This window comes from Passer domesticus, chromosome Z, assembly GCF_036417665.1.
Source record: "Passer domesticus isolate bPasDom1 chromosome Z, bPasDom1.hap1, whole genome shotgun sequence".
Classification (NCBI taxonomy): domain Eukaryota; kingdom Metazoa; phylum Chordata; class Aves; order Passeriformes; family Passeridae; genus Passer; species Passer domesticus.
In genome coordinates, this window is record NC_087512.1 from 49,413,971 (window position 1) to 49,438,080 (window position 24,110).

The 24,110-nt window shown below is 51.6% G+C and overlaps 1 protein-coding gene across 1 annotated transcript; it reads left to right on the forward strand.

Annotated features, from left to right (window-relative positions):
* Nucleotides 1-395: 395 nt before the first annotated feature.
* Nucleotides 396-7,237, forward strand: LOC135291224 (serine/threonine-protein kinase PAK 3-like). Its single transcript, XM_064405254.1, has 6 exons — nt 396-1,234; nt 3,047-3,167; nt 3,858-3,957; nt 4,414-4,610; nt 5,949-6,086; nt 7,160-7,237. The coding sequence occupies exons 1-6, from the start codon at nt 1,113-1,115 to the stop codon at nt 7,235-7,237; spliced, it is 756 nt and encodes a 251-aa protein (XP_064261324.1). The 5' UTR covers nt 396-1,112.
* Nucleotides 7,238-24,110: the final 16,873 nt, after the last annotated feature.

Below are 24,110 nucleotides of genomic sequence, written 5' to 3' on the forward strand. Positions count from 1 at the left end.
GCCCAGGAAAGGCAATAAAATGTAGTCCTTTTTTGGAGGGTGTGTGTGTGTGTTTGGCTCTTGAGGGAAAGAGGGCATACCTGCAGCTCAGGTGAATTGTTACTAATAAACAGACTTCTTTTGCCTCCACAACTTTGTCTCTCTCATTTAATTGTATCTAAAGTTTATTTCTAACACTATGATGACACAGCAGGCCTTCCACCCCTGCAGGCACATGTTGTCAGAGAACAAAGGAAATCCTGTTTCCTAATTTCAATTTCTACATCTCCATGATGCTCTCCCTCATCCATCTGCATCACATCTCCCTGGCCCTGTCTCTAATGCCTGCTCCTGACACCTTGCCATGGCTTCCTGGGAACAGTCCTGGTCTCTACTCACAGCGCCTCTGGTCTCTCTCCCTGGGAGAGGCCATCACATCCAGGCCTTCCAGGCCAGGCCCTGTACAAGGTTTTGTCCCTTTTGGTTTAAAGGTCAGAGTTTGTCCTCTCTGCAGCCCTGCTGGATCGAGGGTGATGGGCACAAGGACACTTTGCAGCTGTGTTTAGGGCTGTGGGACTGTTCAGCCTTGCTTGTTCAGTAGAATGGATCCTGTCCAGGGGGGCCCCAAATCCAGGAAGGAATTCCGTCTGCCTTTTGTTTTGGCAGCAGTTCTTTCATTTGCACAATGACAAGGCCAGGCCTCCATCCTGGGAGCACTCCTGAGGTGACAAGGACACACTGCAAATGACAACATGTGGGCCCCTGAAGAAAGGATATCTGCAAATACACAGATGGTGCCCTAGGGGTGCAGCACGACTTTTCTCCTCCTGCCTGTGCTGAGTTGTCCTCCCCACCTGAATCCTGAAGCTTGGGAAGGGCACTGTGCCAGCAAGGTGCAGTCTGGCATTTCACTGCTGACCAAACAAGGGCCCCTTCCCATTGTTCAAGCTGCACAACTGTGGGAAGAAAGGAAAATGTGTGTGAATCAGGGCAGCCAGGCTGCCAGAAGGGTTTCGTGGGCCTCCCTGTGTTGTTGTGGGACGCCTCATGGGAAGTGACCAAGTGAGAGACAGCTGGAAGCTCGGCTGGAGGAGAAGGCTGGGATTTTTCAAAGATTGGGATGTTGCAGTTAAATGTCCCAATTCAAGGCTGCTGCTGATCTCAAACTGGGAGGGGCTGTTGACTCACTTGAGGGACAAGACGCCATGCAGAGAGATCCAGAGAGACTGGAGCCTTGGATTTCCTGTGGGAAAAGGTGCTGCCCCCATGGCCCTGGGCCTAAGGCTGTGCCCCTGTGGTGGGGCACAAGGGGAAGGCTGAGGAAGCAGAGCCCAGAGACTCTGTGGGGGAAATAACAACAATTTCTTTCTTTTCTCCAAAATAAGTGCCTGAAGGAGCCTTGCTGGTGTTACTGGCAGGGGGGGGCTCTGGCAGGGGTGGGGAGACTCCTCAGGGTCTGGGGCCTTTCTCTTTAGGGACCACCGGGGCTGCCCAGGTGAGCAGCGCCCACCGTGGGTGGGAGCAGAGGGTCTGGGGCTGGTGCCCTGGACAGAGGGACCTGGCTCCTCCTGGGGCTGGTCCTGCTCTGGGGACACCGGCACAGCTGGGGGGTGGCTTTGGCCCCTGGTGGGAGTGATCTCAGGAAGGAGCTGGAGTTGCTGTCCCAGCAGAGTGGGGTACAAGGGCCAGAGGAACCCTGTCATGACTCTGGAGAGCCCAGGACCCATCACCACGTGGGCCATGTTGTGCCATCATCCCCTCTTGCCTCTGGCTGTTGTCATCCCTGAGAGTCACCAGCCCAAGCAGTTCTTTCTTCACTTGGAACTAATTTCTCCTGGTTTGAGGCTTGGCTGGTGTGAGGCAAGGATGCTGTGTGCAACCACCACGTGGCTCTGCCTCAGGGTGCAGAGATCTCTCTTCAAACCTGTGCACAGGGAGGATGTCCATTGACATACTTTGGTGCTTCACAGTCCACATGGAAAAAGATGGAAGTTTGTTCATCAGGACTTCTTTTTCATTTTATTGGGTGGGATGTTTCTCCTTGCTTGAGTAAGTGCCTCCTGAAATAGACAGTAATATTCCATTTCATTTGGAATTGGACTTGTAACAGTCTAAATATGCAGGCAGCAGCTGGAATTTCAGAGTACCAAGATATTCCCTTTTTCCTGGGGAAACTAAGGCCACAGATACTCCAGGAGATGCATTTACTGCTTTAAGGGGACTCTTGGCCAAGGTGCTGATTTCATCTGGAGTTCCTTGCATATCAGTGCCCCAGAACTCCCCCCATTGAAATGTTGCCATGGACATATTTAATTTCTTTTTCTCTCCTATACCATGTACCCTGAAATGATGAAATGATAGAAAGGGTGAGATGGTGTTGTGAATTATTTAAACACGTGAGAGGTCATGGTGTTACCCCACGAATGTGCATTTACACACAGGAAACATGAAAGTTAAAAACTCACTTTGGTGAGTGCCAGAAAGTAGAACTGTTAATTCTTATTTATTAATATTTCTCCACTCATCTCCAACGGATGACAAGAGAGTGCATCTTGTCTGCATGAGTCTTCCCTGGCACACATAGTTTGGAATTATTCAAAAATTATTCAAAACCTGAATCAGCTTTATCTTACTAAGTCAATACCCATGAAGTTCACTGCCTCCACAGTTTTTCAGAATTGATTTTAATTGATTTTTTAATGTTTCTTCAATGCTGATGAGCCATCCTAAGTGGATTTCCCTTAGATCCTTGCCCCTCTTTGCCATTGCTATGCATGCCAGGAAGACTAGGTGCATATTTCCAGACGCACCATGCCTGACAGGTTTTTTATCTGGGCTGTTGCTAAACTGAAATTTCGCTTGCTGGCCATCTAAGCCATCTCCTTTTTCACAGCTGTGCCTTTCTCCTTGAGACTGCACAGACTGCAAACAATGCACAGCCTAGAGGGAATGTCTATTCCTTTGATTCTCTCCTAGTCACAAAGGGACTTGGAAACAAGAAACCTGGAAGGAAAATATCAGTGTAGCCATGCATGTTTATCCTCATGCCCTGGTTTCTGTCTTTCAGCTACCTTCTGGGTGAGCAACTCTGGCTGGTTATGGAGTACATGGACTCAGGAGGCACCCTGAGTGATGTCATCAGCAAGAGCTACCTGTCTGAAGAGGAGATGGCAGCCACCAGTCGGGAGGTCAGCAATCCCATCTGTGCTGCCGAGGGCTTGGGCAGGATTGTCTGGGAAACAGGGCCTCAGAACAGGAGAGGTTTCATGTGCCAAGCTCTGTTTGTGGGTTGCTGCTATGCTATGGGCAAGTAGAAGCATCTCAAGTGAAATGCCTGCCAGTGCTCCTGCACTCACTGAACTCAGTTCTTGTACTCTTATCTCCTGCAGTTGTGTTCTCGCTCTGCCTCTTGTATTTGCTCTTCTCCATCTTGCCTCCCACTGAAGACAATGCCTGTCTTCAGTGAAATCCTTGCCTGTAAAAGCAAAGGTGCTGGTGGCAGGATTTGAAAGGAACAGCAAAGGAAAAGAGAGAGAGACTCGTTTCTCTCAGTCCTCAGCTAAAAAGGATAGGAGTGCAGCCAAAGCACTGTTTGCTTCTGAGCACATCCTCTGCAGCAACAGTCATCCTGGCTGGTATGCAGGGGACAATCCATAAGAGCAGGTGCTGTTGATCTTTCAAAAGCTGACATGCCTTTCCTTAGAAATGTCCTGCTCTGCAAGTGTTGCAGCAGCAAGCTCTTCCTCTCAGTGGCACTGTCTTCTGCCATTATTCCCCATTCCCCTGAATAGAGAGTCTTTTTGATTCCTTGTGTCCTTTCTTTTGTGATGAAATCACATCACTTAGTTTTGCCCTCCTGTTTCTGTTTCCTCTCTCAGTGCCTGCAAGGACTGGATTTTCTTCACTCCAACCACGTGATCCACCGAGATGTGAAGAGCAGCAACATCCTTCTCAGAACCGATGGCTCTGTCAAGCTGGGTCAGTATATTCTTGGTCAGGTGCAGCATTCCAGGGATGTGGGTGTGGGGCTGCTTGGAGTGACTGCCAGCTCCCCAGAAATGGTGCTGGTGGCAGTGCAGGGACACCTGCAGTGAGCTGGTGACATGGCTGCAACATGTACAGAGGCATGACAAGGAACCACAAGCAGTCAAGAGTGGTGTTGCTCTGTGTGTGTCCCTTCCAGAGGGAGGGAGCTACAGGTCTAAAGTTTCCAATGAACAGCACCCACTGTTGGGGGTAGTGTAAAAAATGTGGGGATTTTTAATGTCACCAATGCCATATTTCCTTGGCTAAAGACCTGAGAAAACAGAGCAGAGACAGTTGTCCAGGAGATACAAAACAGCACATTCTCAAACTTCTACTGGGGAATTCTTTTGCTTGCTTTCCTAATTGCACAGAATTAAAATAAAAACAGTTATTTTGCTTTCTCCTCAGCTGATTTTGGCCTCTCTACTGAGTTCACTCCTGAGCAGAGTGGAGGGTGCTGGGTAGCTGGGACTCCTTGGTGGATGGCACCTGAAGTGGTGACAGGTCAACCATATGGCCCCAAAGTGGACATATGGTCTTTTGGAATTGTGGGATTTGAAATGGTAGATGGAGAACCCCCTTACTGGAACCAAAGTCCTGCCTTGGTAAGGAGCAAATACTCACTGATCCTGCTGTCTTTCTCAACTGTCCCATGTTCTGTGTGCCATTGGACAAAATCCCATTGCCATCTGCTGGAACTACTTCCAGCACAGTGCCTTCCAAAAAATGTCCCTGCAACACATCAGCATCTGCTGTAGCTTTGGTTGCATCAGTGGGGGAACTCAAGCCTTACCACATGCAAACAGTCTCCATTCTCAGGCAACTCTTGCCTTTGTGTAATAAGTGGTTCCAGTTCTTTTGTCTGAGTAGATGGCCCCAATAACAGGAAGCAAGCATCTTAGAACTGCTGCTATCCTTCCAGAAAGGAAGGAAGGAAACCCAAACCCATGAAACTTTCTAAAACTGTGGTTTTTAGATAGGAACCTAACCCACTGTGCAGTTTCTTCTCACTGGGAAGCTTGTCTGAAACCTGGGCAGGAGGGTGTAGAGGCCACAGAGTCTCTTCTGCTTCTTGTGCAGTGCTGCTGAAACACTCAGTGACCATGTTTGTCTCATAGCCCAAGCCACGTTCTCCACATCACCAAGGCCAGAGCCTGGTGATGTGGCGAGTCTGCCAAAACCTCCCGTTTGTTTCCTGGCACTTTCTGGGATGGGCCTACCATTAATGCATTGACTTGAGTATCCAAATGAGCAGAGGGTGAACATAGGGATGGCACCTCTCCTTCTTTTGGCTATGAAAAGTTTTTCTTTTGCTGCATAAAGGAAGCTGAAATTTTCAGACAGCTGAGAGACAGAGCTGCAGGTGGCTCCTGTGTGCCCAGACAGGCATTTTTATCCCAATACATTTGTGCTGGCATCTTAATGTGTCTGTGTGGAATATGAGATTGTAGATGTCAGTTTCCTTACCTGGGGATTAACTGATGGATTTCCTTTATTTTCTTCCAATTACCATTGTTTTCAAGAACAAAGCAAAAAGCTTGATGAGTTTTGTTCCATGGCAGCTGTGCTTAATGGACCAACAAGCACTGCAGAGATGCCTTTCATGTACTAATCCTTTGAATTAGGTGGTATAGCAAAGTTCGCCTTCCAAAAAGCCTTCTAAGCTGGTGTGAATCCTCAGAGAAGCAAACATGCTTTTATTGATGTAGTTCCCACTGAGTAGGTCAGTCAATGAAATCAGCTGCCAAGGCAAGATCTATGGGATGTTGGAAAAGCTGTGACTGCATCGGGGTTTGGGTTTTTTGTTGCTGAAGGCAAGGCATCTCTGGGTCTCTGCCAGGACAGTAACTGCCACTGAAGAACAGGGGTTAACAATGGAATCTGGGAGAGCAGTTAGAGATGTGAAACCAGCAGATGGAGCCTCGTGTTTCCTTTTTCTCCAGGTTAAACACCTGATAGCCTCAATAGGGACCCCACAGCTGCTGCATCCCAAACTCCTCTCGGCTTGCCTGTGTGACTTCCTGAGCTGCTGCCTGCAGGCAGACGAGGAGCAGCGCTGGTCTGTCAAGGATCTCCTGCAGGTAAAATGCAAAGGGGCTGCAGGTGAAACAGGGTGAAAGGGATGGGCTCCTCCTCCACGGAAGTCCAAGGCATCAGATGAGCCCTCTTCCTCCTCACCTCCACTCTTGGTGCTCTTCAAATGAAAATGGTGAGGAGTCCTCGACTGGGCTGGGCTGGCAGGGCCCTGCAAAGGTCATCTGGTGCAAGTGTCCTGCAATGAGCAGGGACATCTTTAAAGAGATCAGGTTGCTCAGAGCCCTTTACTACCTGACCTGGAATGGTTCCATGGATGGGACACCTACAAGCTCTTGGGGCAACCTGTGCCAGGGTGGAACCATGCTGCAGGGAAACAATTTCTTCCTTCCACCTACTCTGACTTGATGCCCTTTGTGGTTAAAATTATTTGCCCACATCCTATTTTAATTGATCCTGTTAAAAAAAGGTGTCCCCAACTTTCTTCAAAGCCACGCTGAAGTCTTGGAAAGTGGCAATAAGTGGCTCCCTGGGGCCTTTTTTCACTCAGTTGAATAACTCCACCTCTCTCTGTTTTTCCTGAGAGGACAGGTACTCTGTCCTCTGCCTGTTTCTGTTGCCCTGTTTTGTAATTTGGTGGTGTGTTCTGTGTTATCTAATGGCAAAAGAATTGTAATAGAGCAATGCAGGGTACAGAGACATGAAAAGGTGGTGCCGGAACCCAAGGAAGCCAGGCCTGGCCGAGTGGTCAGAGATTTGGCTGTGGGCAGGAGGGGCTGTGGGGGGCTCACTGTGAGCCTCTGACCTATGTGAGTCATTGCAGTTTCCTGAAAGGAGGAAACCCCAGTGACAGAAAGCACTGTTTCTAGAACACTAGCAGGGCAAAAATCCCAGCAAGATGAAGACATCACAATAAACAGATGAGTGGGATTCTGGACCACATTTGCTTGTGATGGCAAGGTCCTGCACATGATGACTGAGGAACAGATGGTGCCATCGTTCTGCCTTCTGAGTCTTTCTAGGAACTAGAGGAATCCTCACGGAGCCTGTGAAGCACTAACCGTAGAAAGTCATGGTTCACTGTTCTTTGTTTTTTTGGTTTTTTTTTTCCTGTGGACAGCATCCATTTGTAGTATCAGCCAAGCCAGCATCCATCCTGGCACCACTTATTGTCTCAGTGAAGAAGAAGAGGAAGTAGGAGACGAGAAGGTAACAATTATGTCCAGGATGTTAGGACTGGAATTAAATAAAGTTTCTGAAACATCAACTCATTTGGAAGACTCCCCTCCTTCTGACCCCTTCAGAAAACTCAACATTTCCTTCTTGTTTTTTATTGGTGCTAAGACACACTTATGGCTTCTTTTGTATGGTTTGTAAGGGGGGAAGGATCTTCGTTCATCCCCTCCAGACCACACTGCCTTTGCAATGTGACCCACTGGCCCCTTTTTGCCCAGCTGTGGTATTTCTAGTGGAGGCAGAAAGGGCAATGGCATTTGCAGGAAAAAACAAAGGAGTGGGACAGCCAAGACATCCAGTGCAGATCCGGGCCTGCAGCTATGACTCGAGAACATTTGGGTTCCTGCCACTAGGATTTGTATCCCCAAGTGCAATCTCTTTGGCGGAAGGAGAGCCTTGCTCAAGTGAGAAAGCAGAAGGATCAGAGAGGAGGCTCTGAAAGGTCTCCTCTGGTGCAGAGCTGCCAGCGAGTGTGAGGTGAGAGCAGAGGCCTGGCAGAGCCCGGAGCAGCCTGAGCCTGGGCAGAGGCAGGCTGGAAGGAGGCCCTGGGAGCTGCAAGAGGCAGCAGCCGGGCCCTGGGTGCCTATTCCTGGCAGCGGGCAAATCCTCCGCTCTCAGAGCCCAGGTGGCAGCTGGCTGCTCCCGAGGGGAAGCGTAGCCGTGCTGGGCACAGCCCAGACTGGAGGCATTGGCCGTCTGGAGTCTGCCCAGGAGCAGAGAAAGGCCAGGGGCAGCCGAGGGCCGGTGGCCTGGCTGAGGATTCCTACTCTTCTGCCGGCTGCCCTGTGACTCCTGGCAAAGGGCAGCAGTGTGTGCAGCACTCTGGGCACCGCGCAGGGAGCCGGGCTGCTGGGCAGGCTGGAGCACAGGGCAGCGTCCTTCAGGCACGGCGCTTCTGCCAGGGCAACCCAGGCCAGCCTGAGGCACTGACAGCTTGGCAGCTCACATCCGCAGGAGCCAGAGCCTCCCACAGCTCTGCCAGGAAGCACCTGCAGCCTGGAGTTCTGCCCTGAGCCACAGCAAAGGTGTGAAATGCAGAGTGTTCTGCAGAAATATTCAGGGCCACCAGGCCAGCCTGCTTTGTGCTCTCTGGAGCACAGCAAGCGCTGTGCAATGCCGCTCTGAGCTGCTGGGAGAGAGGGAATCGGGGATGTGCCTGAGGGTTTGTGCTTGACTAGTGTACTGATTTGGAAGAGAGCAGAATAATTTGAGTAGGCAATCTGTCTTTTCCTGATTAATTTCTGAAAGAAAGTCACCATGTGTTGCCCACAGATAAGGGTATTAGAAAAGAAAGGCCTTATAAAATCAGGCCTTGCTCTGCTCAATTACCAGCTGGCCTGTTATGTCTTCTATGTGCAGCTAGCTAACTTCCCATGTGAAAAATCACAAGAATGAGTGCAGTTAGCACAGCAAGCTGTTGTGGTAGGAAAACAGTTTGCATCTGTAATAAACAAGAAATCTGTCCCATGAGAAGGAAAATTGTAAAACACCTGCGTAATAGAGAAGGTAATAGTAATAGAGAAAGTAATAGTAAAAGAGTATGTCTTAGCATGTACACACAAAAACACCTTCTAAGCAATGAATGGTGTGGCAAGGAAACTACCAGCCTGTGAAAACCGCATAAAAATTTGTTACATGAATGAAGAATTGGCTTTCCCTGAATGAAGTAACGGAGTCCCAGCTGCTTTATTGACACGGCAATGTGGTTTCACTCAGCAAGAGCACTTGCAGGGTGTATTAATGAAATGTTTGTGTTTGGTTTCCAGAAAAGAAAGGAGAGGCATTAAGTGTAACAAATAGTGCTTAGTCTTGTGAATTCCTTTCGCTTTAATGGGCAGTGCTGAACTCTTTATTCCCCCATTGCAGTGATTAATGTGTGCAAGTGTCTATCTTAGCCTTGAGAATAAAGAGAAAGGTCCTGCTAAGAAGGCAGCTGGAATACATTGAAAGGGAAGAAAGTGTTCTTAGGAGGCTCTTGACCACCAAAGGAGAATTTGAGGAATGGGATCTTTCCCAAAAGACTGTGTCAGGAACTGGAGTCATGTCGTGGGTGCTGCCATATTTGATCCATGTTTGAGCAGGTTGACAAGACAATGAAGAAAAGTGTATTGTTTAAAAGGGGGAACTTGACCCTTAAAAGAGAAAGAATGTATTGGTCAGTGGGTGGGCAGTTCAGCTTGGAAAGGGGAACAATGCATCATGGAGCCCTTGTTGGCAGGAAGTCATGGAGTATGGTGAGCCATGGTGGCCCCATCTCACATGCTGGCCATGAGTAAGCTGATGCTGTAACTGGGAAAATTCCACTCTGAGCAGGAGATAGAAGGCCTGGTTCTGGGGTGGAGGGGTGAGAAGGATGAGATGCACACCGTTTTGATCCAGGGGATGTCCTGGAAGTGCACTGCCTACCTGCGCCTCCTACCAAGCACCATTCTCCTGTTCCCTCTCCTGCTCAGCGGATTTTTGGGAATCCAGGGGGTGGTATGTATTATTTGCTACTGCAAATGGAATGAATTTGCTTTGCCAGCCCAGTTGTGTCTTAGGTTCTTTTGTGCATGGGTCTCCTCCTGAACCTGTGGCAACGACCACCAGGGACCTACAGGACACTCCTACTCTGATGTCAATAAATTCTGAGAAGAGGTTTAAATATGTCAAATAATTTGGGGTAATGTTTACCCTGTGGGTTTCAGCAAAGTATTGACTATGTCTTAGTTCCACGGGTACAAACTAGTAGGTGAGATTGCTGAGTGTGCATGTGTTAGGGAAGTGATTCCCTACACACCCAGCACTGAAATACAGTTTTGCCTCCTTTCTAACCCTAAGCTGGCAGAAAGGATCAGGCCCTGCATGGTAACCTTTCATTTTGGCAAATTCTGTTAGCAGTTAAGAAAGGTCCAAATGAAACCTCTTCCAGCTGTTTCCCTCTGGTTTCTCTTTTTAGGCTCCAGAGCTCTTTGCTGCAGGTGTGCTGAGTGTGTGCAGAGCAGAGGAGCCCCACAGAGCCCTTGGTTTCCCACAAGTTGTCCTGCCTTGTTCCCAGGTGTGCCCAGCTCTGGCAGGAGAAAGAGTCCACAGCGCAGAGGGCACCATGCCCTGCCCAGCCGGGGCTCCCTGGCACAGAGCAGCAGCAGCGCCAGCACCGTTCAGCCCCTCCTGCCTTGCCTTCTCCTGGCACACAGAAGCCTCTGGAAATCAGCACCTCCAGTCACATTCCCAGCTTGGAGCAGCTGCTGCTGCTGGGCAGATGCTGCCAGTGTGACTGCTTCCAAAGGGGACTAAATGCAGAGATGTACATGCACAGGAGCCCTGGGCATGTCTGATAAACGTGCAAATATATGGGGAGATTTTTAGCAATTATTTCAGCTGTTATGCCAATAGTGCCTTCTCTCCTGGTTCTGTGCAATGCTTTGGGCCATTTTCTTGGTCTGGTTTCCATTGCTTGGGTCCCATCTGAGTGCTCAGTTGGGGTACAGGCTGTAGGTGCTTGGGGCACTCTTAGAGTTACTCTTGGATCCCTTGAACAACAGGGTTTGGCTCAGGAGGGCAATTTGTGCTGTTTTGTGACAGAGGAGAACTTCCCAGGCTATTTTGTGTTTGCTGTGGGGAGGTTGGTTATTGCTTTGCATAAACTCACAGACCAACATGGAGCGTTTGCTTTGTGATGTCAGGGCATGGTTGCCACATCATAGTGGTGACATGAGAAGGTTGCCTTGGTGCACGGAAGGCCTCAGTGTCAGAGCAGCCCTAGGGCTTGCTCAGACCAGGAGCATCCTCCTGGCTGAGACATTTGTCAGTGGGCAGCTCTATACTGACAAATGCCTTGTTTGTTCTAGTGTTGGAGCACAGCCTGCAAACTTGCATGGCGGTGCTACAATGAGTAAGGAAATTTCTGCTGCAGTTATCGCTGCTTATACTGTTTATTATTCCGGCTATTACCTGAGTCACCTGGCACGTAAGTAGAGGTTTTCCTTGGGTGTAACATAACCTGGCTTTTGTATGTCTTCCTGCTCCTTCTTAGTGACTGAGTTGATTCAGAAACAGAAAGAGCATTAGGATGCCACTGGTTTGGTAAAGCTCCTGTCAAGATGTTCAGCTAAAAAGGGGGTGTCTATAGCCACAGGGGCAGCATCTGCAAGGGAACCTGCAGGGATTCTCTTCCCTCCATGGGAGAGTCTGTGGCAGCAGGGTCTGTCATTCCCTCAGTTTGCTGGGACAAGCAAGACAGCATTGAAAATGTAGACTGGGAGACCTTAACGGACGGCCTTCTAAAAACTCTGCAGTTGTTCCCAGAATTCAGGGAATTCTTTCTTTCTAAATTTTGTCATGAAAGGCTTTGATTGTCTAACTTGACCCTTTACTGAGTGCTAAAAGAGTGATTCCCTTTGCAATGAAATGCAAACTCCAAACTAGCAAATGTGTGCTCCTGAACCCTGGAGGTGCTGCTGTGCTGTTTCACAACAGAACTGCTACAGCTCAGTGGGATTTTGAGGAAGCTTTTCTGGGCTACTGTTTTCAGAACTGTTTTCAACTGTTTTCATTTAATGACAATTAGAGCATGTAACTTATTTTTTAAGAACATTACCTGAGGGAGAGAATTAAAAAAGCAGCTTTATGTGTTTGGTAGAACAGGAGAACCAAGTGTTAAATAATAATTTGCATTCTCTTGGTCATGTTTGTATTCATTTACTGGCAAAACAGGCCAAAGTGTAGGCACAGCCAAGACTATTGTCCTGATCTCTTGCTGGCTGTGTGAATGAAATGTGTTTCCTGGGGGGATGCTGTGAAATGGAAAATACTCTCTGTTTGCGTTGATGTGTTCTGTGGGATTCACCAGCCCAGGCAGTTTTCTAAAGATATCTGGTTCATTTTCCCTTCCCCACTACAGGTCATCTGATCCGTGCAGTCAGAGGTGCTGATCATGAGGTGAGTGAGAAAGGAACATGTCCTGTTCCTGGTGTTTGGCAATTGCAGAGCAAGTGGTGAGCTTAGCCAGCTTAGCCAGTGTAGAAGGCCAGCTGGGTAGGACAAAAAAAAATTATTTTTGACCAGTCCAGTAGTAAAAACAAAGCTAATCACTGGCTAATTCCCGCTTTTCCATTTCACAGCTTTCAAGAACTAAAAGCTCAGTTTCACAAAAAGAACATTGCTACATGATAATAGACATGGTGGAATATTTAAATCAGAGCAATTTCAATTGCAGTTGAATTAGCAAATTATAATTCAGTCAATGCAACATAGAGTCCACTTCCTATCAAAGTATCTGATTTCTTCTTGGAAGATGTGATGACAGATCTGAAAAGAAATAAGATTCTCAAAGACAGATAGCGACCTGTCCCTCATACTTCTCTCTTTCCACAGAGCACAGAAACAACAGCCATCTCTCCCCTGGCCCCCACTACTCCTGGAGAAGAAGCCAAAGAGGAGCAAAGTGAGGGATATGACCACAAGCATCCATCACTGGTCACACCAGAGGCTGAATATTCCGAGCCTGTAAGTTCCAGTTGTGGATGCTGCTGTCTTTAGTGCAAGGCAGAGGTGCAAATTTCAGGCCAGCCAGCACTTGCTGTTGCTGGCTGAGGATGTTGAGTGCTGGAGTCCTGCCAGGACCTAGCCATTTCCTTCAGGTAGCGACAGCTCAAAATTGGCCTTTGACCTGTCCTGTTGAGGCACCAATGGGCTGGTGCTTCCTCCAGTTGAGCATCTTCCTGCCTGGTTCAGTGAAGCTCTATCTCTTGGCTCCTGCAGTGCTAGAGCCAAGGGCACACATGGCAGTGCTGGAGGACCCAGAGCTTTGTTTGTTTGTTTGTTTGGTCCCTCATGAGGGACCTTCCAGCAGACTTCCATCAATCGCTACATGACAGAGCTCAGCACAAGGGCTGTTTCCCTGTCAAACACGCCCTCACTGCATCCAAGTGTTTTGGACACTGGAGTGTCCAAAGTGGGTGACACTTCCAGCATGTGCATTCTGGATTTGTTGCCATGTTGGTTTGATAGAAGAGTAAGACCAATTCATTTTCTCCTTCTCCAGCAAGCAAAGCTCTCTCAGCACAACATTCCCTGTACTTTTCTGGCACTGGTAAGATTGTGATCCAGTTGCAATTTTCCACGTCTGCAGCAGCAATACCAAAGGCATTACTGTCGCTTTCCTACATATTCATGTCAGAGTTTTCAAGAACTAAAAGCTCTGTTTGTCAGAGAAAATGTTGCTTGCTGAGAGCAGCCAGGGAGGAATATCAACTTCACAAACATACAGTGCTCGATTGAATTGGCCCATTATAATTTGATCAGTGTGCCTTAGAATTCCATCTCTATGAAATATTAATATTTCTCCAAAGGAGAGGTGGTGGCAAACCTGAAAAGAAATGAGGTTCTAAATTATAAGTATAGGCCTGTCCCTCATGCTTCTCAACTGTTATAGGTAACTGAACAAACAGCCATCTCAACCCTGACCACCCCGACTCCTGGAGAAGAAGACAAAGAGGAGCAAAGGAAGCAGGACAGCTGCAAGCGTCAATCTGTGGTCCCAGCACAGCCTGATCATCTCAAGAGAGTAAGTGCCAGTTGTGGGTGCTGCTGTCCTTAGTGCAAGGCAGAGGTGCAAGTTTGTGAGCAGGCAGCACTTGCTGTTGCTGGCCGAGGAGGCTGAGTGCTGGAGTCCTGCAGGACGTAGCCATTTCCTGCAGGCAGTGCCAGCTGGAAATTGGCCTTTGCCCTGTCCTGTTGAGGCACCGAAGAGCTGGGGGCTCCGGGTGACCTTTTGGCTGCCTGGCTCAGTGAAGCTCTGTCTCTGGGCTTCTGCAGTGCTTTGGCCAAGGGCACACGTGGCAGTGCTGGAGGTCCCAGGGCTTTGATGGTTTTTGTTTCTGCCTAGTAGAAAGGTGTGTTTATCTTGTGGAAGGGTTCTGCAGTTTTCTTGAGGAGTTCTTCACTCGTACAGACTCTTTTGGCCCAGCTGTCTTTTGCCTTTTGAGAAGCTGCAAGGAGATGACTGTGCTGCCCGTGAAGCCTTGGGGGGCCTTTCCTGTCCCCTGTGGCCAAGGAAAGAAACCGTGTAGTTGTGAAGACTTCTGGTGAGGCAAAAGGCAGAAGGGGCGAGTTCCTGGGGATGTGTTTTGCGTGGTAGTCTTCAGCTTTGGAAAGGGCATTGGAGCCTGGAGTGGGGGTGAAGCTGCAAGTCCTTGAGTGCTGTCTTGTGTTGCTCAGAGCAGGAAGGAGATATTGAAACCGAGGATGCAGTGTTTGAAGTCAGATGGGCAACATTGTGTCTAGGGAGCTGCGTGGGCCAAAAGGAGCCAGGGCTTCTGCCGGTCCAGAGCAGCGGCAGGTGAGGCAGCGTGTGGGCAGGCGGCCAAGAAGGCCAAGGGCATGGTGGGCTGTGTCAGCAGCAGAGGGGCAGCAGGAGCAGGGCAGCGAGCGTCGACCTGTGCTGCTGGGCAGCGCTGCGGCCGCAGCTGCAGCGAGTGCTGTGTGCAGTTGTGAGCCCCTGTGAAGCAGCAAGTCCTTGAGGGGCTGGAGCGTGTGCCCAGAAGGAGACGGGAGCCGGGCAAGGGTGTGGAGCACAAGGCCAGTGAGGAGGCGCTGAGGGAGCTTGAGCCTGGACAACGGGAGGCTGGTGAGGGATCTTCAGGCAGACTTGCATAGATGCCCAGGTGACAGCGCTCAGCAAAAAGGGCTGTTGCCCTGCCAAACCTGCCCTCAGTGCATGCCAGTGCTTTAGGCACTGGAGTAGCTGACACTTCCATCCTGGGGCTTGTAGGTGATTTGGTATGCTAAGAGGAGGAGCCCCGTTCTTTTTCTCTTTTACCAGCCAGCAAAGGGGCTTCTGCACAACATTTCCTGCCCTCTTCCAGCTCTGGATGGGATTGTGATCCACTTGCAGTTTTCCCTGTCTGCAGCAGCAAGAGCAAAGGCGTTGCTGGCTCTTTCCTGCTTGTCCATTTCAGAGCGTGCAAGAAAGAAAAGCTCCATTCTGCTGAGACAACGTTGCTTGCTGCTAGCAGCCAAGGAGGAATATCCAATTCGTAGCCATATAGTGTTCTGTTGAATTGGCCCAATTTAATCGGGTTGGAGAGACTTGGAATCCCATTGCTAGCAGAGTTGATGAGTTCTCCTTAGAAGCTGTGGTTGTCGATGCCAGGAGAAACGAGGTTTGTAATGCTAGGTAACGGGCTGTCCTTCATGCTTCCTTCTTGCCACAGGTGACAAAAGCAACAGCCGTCTCTCCCCTGGCTCCCTCTGCTTCTGGAGAAGAAGACAAAGAGGAGCAAAGGAAGCAGGACAGCCACAAGCGTCAATCTGTGGTCCCAGCACAGCCTGATCATCCCAAGAGAGTAAGTGCCAGTTGTGGGTGCTGCTGTCCTTAGTGCAAGGCAGAGGTGCAAGTTTGTGAGCAGGCAGCACTTGCTGTTGCAGGCCGAGGAGGCGGAGTGCTGGAGTCCTGCAGGACGTAGCCATTTCCTGCAGGCAGTGCCAGCTGGAAATTGGCCTTTGCCCTGTCCTGTTGAGGCACAAAAGTGCTGGGGGCTCCGGGTGACCTTTTGGCTGCCTGGCTCAGTGAAGCTCTGTCTCTGGGCTTCTGCAGTGCTTTGGCCAAGGGCACACGTGGCAGTGCTGGAGGTCCCAGGGCTTTGATGGTTTTTGTTTCTCCCTAGTAGAAAGGCGAGTTTATCTTGTGGAAGGGTTCTGCAGTTTTCTTGAGGAGTTCTTCACTCGTACAGACTCTTTTGGCCCAGCTGTCTTTTGCCTTTTGAGAAGCTGCAAGGAGATGACTGTGCTGCCCGTGAAGCCTTGGGGGGCCTTTCCTGTCCCCTGTGGCCAAGGAAAGAAACCGTGTAGTTGTGAAGACTTCTGGTGAGGCAAAAGGCAGAAGGGGCGAGTTCCTGGGGATGTGTTTTGCGTGGTAGTCTTCAGCTTTGGAAAGGGCATTGGAGCCTGGAGTGGGGGTGAAGCTGCAAGTCCTTGAGTGCTGTCTTGTGTTGCTCAGAGCAGGAAGGAGATGTTGAAACCGAGGATGCAGTGTTTGAAGTCAGATGGGCAACATTGTGTCTAGGGAGCTGCGTGGGCCAAAAGGAGCCAGGGCTTCTGCCGGTCCAGAGCAGCGGCAGGTGAGGCAGCGTGTGGGCAGGCGGCCAAGAAGGCCAAGGGCAGGGTGGGCTGTGTCAGCAGCAGAGGGGCAGCAGGAGCAGGGCAGTGAGCGTCGACCTGTGCTGCTGGGTAGCGCTGCGGCCGCAGCTGCAGCGAGTGCTGTGTGCAGTTGTGAGCCCCTGTGAAGCAGCAAGTCCTTGAGGGGCTGGAGCGTGTGCCCAGAAGGAGACGGGAGCCGGGCAAGAGTGTGGAGCACAAGGCCAGTGAGGAGGCGCTGAGGGAGCTTGAGCCTGGACAACGGGAGGCTGGTGAGGGATCTTCAGCCAGACTTGCATAGATGCCCAGGTGACAGCGCTCAGCACAAAGGGCTGTTGCCCTGCCAAACCTGCCCTCAGTGCATGCCAGTGCTTTAGGCACTGGAGTAGCTGACACTTCCATCCTGGGGCTTGTAGGTGATTTGGTATGCTAAGAGGAGGAGCCCCGTTCTTTTTCTCTTTTACCAGCCAGCAAAGGGGCTTCTGCACAACATTTCCTGCCCTCTTCCAGCTCTGGATGGGATTGTGATCCACTTGCAGTTTTTCCTGTCTGCAGCAGCAAGAGCAAAGGCGTTGCTGGCTCTTTCCTGCTTGTCCATTTCAGAGCGTGCAAGAAAGAAAAGCTCCATTCTGCTGAGACAACGTTGCTTGCTGCTAGCAGCCAAGGAGGAATATCCAATTCGTAGCCATATAGTGTTCTGTTGAATTGGCCCAATTTAATCGGGTTGGAGAGACTTGGAATCCCATTGCTAGCAGAGTTGATGAGTTCTCCTTAGAAGCTGTGGTTGTCGATGCCAGGAGAAACGAGGTTTGTAATGCTAGGTAACGGGCTGTCCTTCATGCTTCCTTCTTGCCACAGGTGACAAAAGCAACAGCCGTCTCTCCCCTGGCTCCCTCTGCTCCTGGAGAAGAAGACAAAGAGGAGCAAAGGAAGCAGGACAGCCGCAAGCGTCAATCTGTGGTCCCAGCACAGCCTGATCATCCCAAGAGAGTAAGTGCCAGTTGTGGGTGCTGCTGTCCTTAGTGCAAGGCAGAGGTGCAAGTTTGTGAGCAGGCAGCACTTGCTGTTGCAGGCCGAGGAGGCGGAGTGCTGGAGTCCTGCAGGACGTAGCCATTTCCTGCAGGCAGTGCCAGCTGGAAATTGGCCTTTGCCCTGTCCTGTTGAGGCACAAAAGTGCTGGGGGCTCCGGGTGACCTTTTGGCTGCCTGGCTCAGTGAAGCTCTGTCTCTGGGCTTCTGCAGTGCTTTGGCCAAGGGCACACGTGGCAGTGCTGGAGGTCCCAGGGCTTTGATGGTTTTTGTTTCTCCCTAGTAGAAAGGCGTGTTTATCTTGTGGAAGGGTTCTGCAGTTTTCTTGAGGAGTTCTTCACTCGTACAGACTCTTTTGGCCCAGCTGTCTTTTGCCTTTTGAGAAGCTGCAAGGAGATGAGTGTGCTGCCCGTGAAGCCTTGGGGGGCCTTTCCTGTCCCCTGTGGCCAAGGAAAGAAACCGTGTAGTTGTGAAGACTTCTGGTGAGGCAAAAGGCAGAAGGGGCGAGTTCCTGGGGATGTGTTTTGCGTGGTAGTCTTCAGCTTTGGAAAGGGCATTGGAGCCTGGAGTGGGGGTGAAGCTGCAAGTCCTTGAGTGCTGTCTTGTGTTGCTCAGAGCAGGAAGGAGATGTTGAAACCGAGGATGCAGTGTTTGAAGTCAGATGGGCAACATTGTGTCTAGGGAGCTGCGTGGGCCAAAAGGAGCCAGGGCTTCCGCCGGTCCAGAGCAGCGGCAGGTGAGGCAGCGTGTGGGCAGGCGGCCAAGAAGGCCAAGGGCAGGGTGGGCTGTGTCAGCAGCAGAGGGGCAGCAGGAGCAGGGCAGTGAGCGTCGACCTGTGCTGCTGGGCAGCGCTGCGGCCGCAGCTGCAGCGAGTGCTGTGTGCAGTTGTGAGCCCCTGTGAAGCAGCAAGTCCTTGAGGGGCTGGAGCGTGTGCCCAGAAGGAGACGGGAGCTGGGCAAGGGTGTGGAGCACAAGGCCAGTGAGGAGGCGCTGAGGGAGCTTGAGCCTGGACAACGGGAGGCTGGTGAGGGATCTTCAGGCAGACTTGCATAGATGCCCAGGTGACAGCGCTCAGCACAAAGGGCTGTTGCCCTGCCAAACCTGCCCTCAGTGCATGCCAGTGCTTTAGGCACTGGAGTAGCTGACACTTCCATCCTGGGGCTTGTAGGTGATTTGGTATGCTAAGAGGAGGAGCCCCGTTTTTTTTCTCTTTTACCAGCCAGCAAAGGGGCTTCTGCACAACATTTCCTGCCCTCTTCCAGCTCTGGATGGGATTGTGATCCACTTGTAGTTTTTCCTGTCTGCAGCAGCAATAGCAAAGGCGTTGCTGGCTCTTTCCTGCTTGTCCATTTCAGAGCGTGCAAGAAAGAAAAGCTCCATTCTGCTGAGACAACGTTGCTTGCTGCTAGCAGCCAAGGAGGAATATCCAATTCGTAGCCATATAGTGTTCTGTTGAATTGGCCCAATTTAATCGGGTTGGAGAGACTTGGAATCCCATTGCTAGCAGAGTTGATGAGTTCTCCTTAGAAGCTGTGGTTGTCGATGCCAGGAGAAACGAGGTTTGTAATGCTAGGTAACGGGCTGTCCTTCATGCTTCCTTCTTGCCACAGGTGACAAAAGCAACAGCCGTCTCTCCCCTGGCTCCCTCTGCTCCTGGAGAAGAAGACAAAGAGGAGCAAAGGAAGCAGGACAGCCGCAAGCGTCAATCTGTGGTCCCAGCACAGCCTGATCATCCCAAGAGAGTAAGTGCCAGTTGTGGGTGCTGCTGTCCTTAGTGCAAGGCAGAGGTGCAAGTTTGTGAGCAGGCAGCACTTGCTGTTGCAGGCCGAGGAGGCGGAGTGCTGGAGTCCTGCAGGACGTAGCCATTTCCTGCAGGCAGTGCCAGCTGGAAATTGGCCTTTGCCCTGTCCTGTTGAGGCACAAAAGTGCTGGGGGCTCCGGGTGACCTTTTGGCTGCCTGGCTCAGTGAAGCTCTGTCTCTGGGCTTCTGCAGTGCTTTGGCCAAGGGCACACGTGGCAGTGCTGGAGGTCCCAGGGCTTTGATGGTTTTTGTTTCTCCCTAGTAGAAAGGCGTGTTTATCTTGTGGAAGGGTTCTGCAGTTTTCTTGAGGAGTTCTTCACTCGTACAGACTCTTTTGGCCCAGCTGTCTTTTGCCTTTTGAGAAGCTGCAAGGAGATGAGTGTGCTGCCCGTGAAGCCTTGGGGGGCCTTTCCTGTCCCCTGTGGCCAAGGAAAGAAACCGTGTAGTTGTGAAGACTTCTGGTGAGGCAAAAGGCAGAAGGGGCGAGTTCCTGGGGATGTGTTTTGCGTGGTAGTCTTCAGCTTTGGAAAGGGCATTGGAGCCTGGAGTGGGGGTGAAGCTGCAAGTCCTTGAGTGCTGTCTTGTGTTGCTCAGAGCAGGAAGGAGATGTTGAAACCGAGGATGCAGTGTTTGAAGTCAGATGGGCAACATTGTGTCTAGGGAGATGCGTGGGCCAAAAGGAGCCAGGGCTTCTGCCGGTCCAGAGCAGCGGCAGGTGAGGCAGCGTGTGGGCAGGCGGCCAAGAAGGCCAAGGGCAGTGTGGGCTGTGTCAGCAGCAGAGGGGCAGCAGGAGCAGGGCAGTGAGCGTCGACCTGTGCTGCTGGGCAGCGCTGCGGCCGCAGCTGCAGCGAGTGCTGTGTGCAGTTGTGAGCCCCTGTGAAGCAGCAAGTCCTTGAGGGGCTGGAGCGTGTGCCCAGAAGGAGACGGGAGCTGGGCAAGGGTGTGGAGCACAAGGCCAGTGAGGAGGCGCTGAGGGAGCTTGAGCCTGGACAACGGGAGGCTGGTGAGGGATCTTCAGCCAGACTTGCATAGATGCCCAGGTGACAGCGCTCAGCACAAAGGGCTGTTGCCCTGCCAAACCTGCCCTCAGTGCATGCCAGTGCTTTAGGCACTGGAGTAGCTGACACTTCCATCCTGGGGCTTGTAGGTGATTTGGTATGCTAAGAGGAGGAGCCCCGTTCTTTTTCTCTTTTACCAGCCAGCAAAGGGGCTTCTGCACAACATTTCCTGCCCTCTTCCAGCTCTGGATGGGATTGTGATCCACTTGTAGTTTTTCCTGTCTGCAGCAGCAATAGCAAAGGCGTTGCTGGCTCTTTCCTGCTTGTCCATTTCAGAGCGTGCAAGAAAGAAAAGCTCCATTCTGCTGAGACAACGTTGCTTGCTGCTAGCAGCCAAGGAGGAATATCCAATTCGTAGCCATATAGTGTTCTGTTGAATTGGCCCAATTTAATCGGGTTGGAGAGACTTGGAATCCCATTGCTAGCAGAGTTGATGAGTTCTCCTTAGAAGCTGTGGTTGTCGATGCCAGGAGAAACGAGGTTTGTAATGCTAGGTAACGGGCTGTCCTTCATGCTTCCTTCTTGCCACAGGTGACAAAAGCAACAGCCGTCTCTCCCCTGGCTCCCTCTGCTCCTGGAGAAGAAGACAAAGAGGAGCAAAGGAAGCAGGACAGCCACAAGCGTCAATCTGTGGTCCCAGCACAGCCTGATCATCCCAAGAGAGTAAGTGCCAGTTGTGGGTGCTGCTGTCCTTAGTGCAAGGCAGAGGTGCAAGTTTGTGAGCAGGCAGCACTTGCTGTTGCAGGCCGAGGAGGCGGAGTGCTGGAGTCCTGCAGGACGTAGCCATTTCCTGCAGGCAGTGCCAGCTGGAAATTGGCCTTTGCCCTGTCCTGTTGAGGCACAAAAGTGCTGGGGGCTCCGGGTGACCTTTTGGCTGCCTGGCTCAGTGAAGCTCTGTCTCTGGGCTTCTGCAGTGCTTTGGCCAAGGGCACACGTGGCAGTGCTGGAGGTCCCAGGGCTTTGATGGTTTTTGTTTCTGCCTAGTAGAAAGGTGTGTTTATCTTGTGGAAGGGTTCTGCAGTTTTCTTGAGGAGTTCTTCACTCGTACAGACTCTTTTGGCCCGGCTGTCTTTTGCCTTTTGAGAAGCTGCAAGGAGATGACTGTGCTGCCCGTGAAGCCTTGGGGGGCCTTTCCTGTCCCCTGTGGCCAAGGAAAGAAACCGTGTAGTTGTGAAGACTTCTGGTGAGGCAAAAGGCAGAAGGGGCGAGTTCCTGGGGATGTGTTTTGCGTGGTAGTCTTCAGCTTTGGAAAGGGCATTGGAGCCTGGAGTGGGGGTGAAGCTGCAAGTCCTTGAGTGCTGTCTTGTGTTGCTCAGAGCAGGAAGGAGATGTTGAAACCGAGGATGCAGTGTTTGAAGTCAGATGGGCAACATTGTGTCTAGGAAGCTGCGTGGGCCAAAAGGAGCCAGGGCTTCTGCCGGTCCAGAGCAGCGGCAGGTGAGGCAGCGTGTGGGCAGGCGGCCAAGAAGGCCAAGGGCATGGTGGGCTGTGTCAGCAGCAGAGGGGCAGCAGGAGCAGGGCAGCGAGCGTCGACCTGTGCTGCTGGGCAGCGCTGCGGCCGCAGCTGCAGCGAGTGCTGTGTGCAGTTGTGAGCCCCTGTGAAGCAGAAAGTCCTTGAGGGGCTGGAGCGTGTGCCCAGAAGGAGACGGGAGCCGGGCAAGGGTGTGGAGCACAAGGCCAGTGAGGAGGCGCTGAGGGAGCTTGAGCCTGGACAACGGGAGGCTGGTGAGGGATCTTCAGGCAGACTTGCATAGATGCCCAGGTGACAGCGCTCAGCACAAAGGGCTGTTGCCCTGCCAAACCTGCCCTCAGTGCATGCCAGTGCTTTAGGCACTGGAGTAGCTGACACTTCCATCCTGGGGCTTGTAGGTGATTTGGTATGCTAAGAGGAGGAGCCCCGTTCTTTTTCTCTTTTACCAGCCAGCAAAGGGGCTTCTGCACAACATTTCCTGCCCTCTTCCAGCTCTGGATGGGATTGTGATCCACTTGCAGTTTTCCCTGTCTGCAGCAGCAAGAGCAAAGGCGTTGCTGGCTCTTTCCTGCTTGTCCATTTCAGAGCGTGCAAGAAAGAAAAGCTCCATTCTGCTGAGACAACGTTGCTTGCTGCTAGCAGCCAAGGAGGAATATCCAATTCGTAGCCATATAGTGTTCTGTTGAATTGGCCCAATTTAATCGGGTTGGAGAGACTTGGAATCCCATTGCTAGCAGAGTTGATGAGTTCTCCTTAGAAGCTGTGGTTGTCGATGCCAGGAGAAACGAGGTTTGTAATGCTAGGTAACGGGCTGTCCTTCATGCTTCCTTCTTGCCACAGGTGACAAAAGCAACAGCCGTCTCTCCCCTGGCTCCCTCTGCTCCTGGAGAAGAAGACAAAGAGGAGCAAAGGAAGCAGGACAGCCGCAAGCGTCAATCTGTGGTCCCAGCACAGCCTGATCATCCCAAGAGAGTAAGTGCCAGTTGTGGGTGCTGCTGTCCTTAGTGCAAGGCAGAGGTGCAAGTTTGTGAGCAGGCAGCACTTGCTGTTGCAGGCCGAGGAGGCGGAGTGCTGGAGTCCTGCAGGACGTAGCCATTTCCTGCAGGCAGTGCCAGCTGGAAATTGGCCTTTGCCCTGTCCTGTTGAGGCACAAAAGTGCTGGGGGCTCCGGGTGACCTTTTGGCTGCCTGGCTCAGTGAAGCTCTGTCTCTGGGCTTCTGCAGTGCTTTGGCCAAGGGCACACGTGGCAGTGCTGGAGGTCCCAGGGCTTTGATGGTTTTTGTTTCTCCCTAGTAGAAAGGCGTGTTTATCTTGTGGAAGGGTTCTGCAGTTTTCTTGAGGAGTTCTTCACTCGTACAGACTCTTTTGGCCCGGCTGTCTTTTGCCTTTTGAGAAGCTGCAAGGAGATGACTGTGCTGCCCGTGAAGCCTTGGGGGGCCTTTCCTGTCCCCTGTGGCCAAGGAAAGAAACCGTGTAGTTGTGAAGACTTCTGGTGAGGCAAAAGGCAGAAGGGGCGAGTTCCTGGGGATGTGTTTTGCGTGGTAGTCTTCAGCTTTGGAAAGGGCATTGGAGCCTGGAGTGGGGGTGAAGCTGCAAGTCCTTGAGTGCTGTCTTGTGTTGCTCAGAGCAGGAAGGAGATGTTGAAACCGAGGATGCAGTGTTTGAAGTCAGATGGGCAACATTGTGTCTAGGGAGCTGCGTGGGCCAAAAGGAGCCAGGGCTTCTGCCGGTCCAGAGCAGCGGCAGGTGAGGCAGCGTGTGGGCAGGCGGCCAAGAAGGCCAAGGGCATGGTGGGCTGTGTCAGCAGCAGAGGGGCAGCAGGAGCAGGGCAGCGAGCGTCGACCTGTGCTGCTGGGCAGCGCTGCGGCCGCAGCTGCAGCGAGTGCTGTGTGCAGTTGTGAGCCCCTGTGAAGCAGCAAGTCCTTGAGGGGCTGGAGCGTGTGCCCAGAAGGAGACGGGAGCCGGGCAAGGGTGTGGAGCACAAGGCCAGTGAGGAGGCGCTGAGGGAGCTTGAGCCTGGACAACGGGAGGCTGGTGAGGGATCTTCAGGCAGACTTGCATAGATGCCCAGGTGACAGCGCTCAGCACAAAGGGCTGTTGCCCTGCCAAACCTGCCCTCAGTGCATGCCAGTGCTTTAGGCACTGGAGTAGCTGACACTTCCATCCTGGGGCTTGTAGGTGATTTGGTATGCTAAGAGGAGGAGCCCCGTTCTTTTTCTCTTTTACCAGCCAGCAAAGGGGCTTCTGCACAACATTTCCTGCCCTCTTCCAGCTCTGGATGGGATTGTGATCCACTTGCAGTTTTCCCTGTCTGCAGCAGCAAGAGCAAAGGCGTTGCTGGCTCTTTCCTGCTTGTCCAT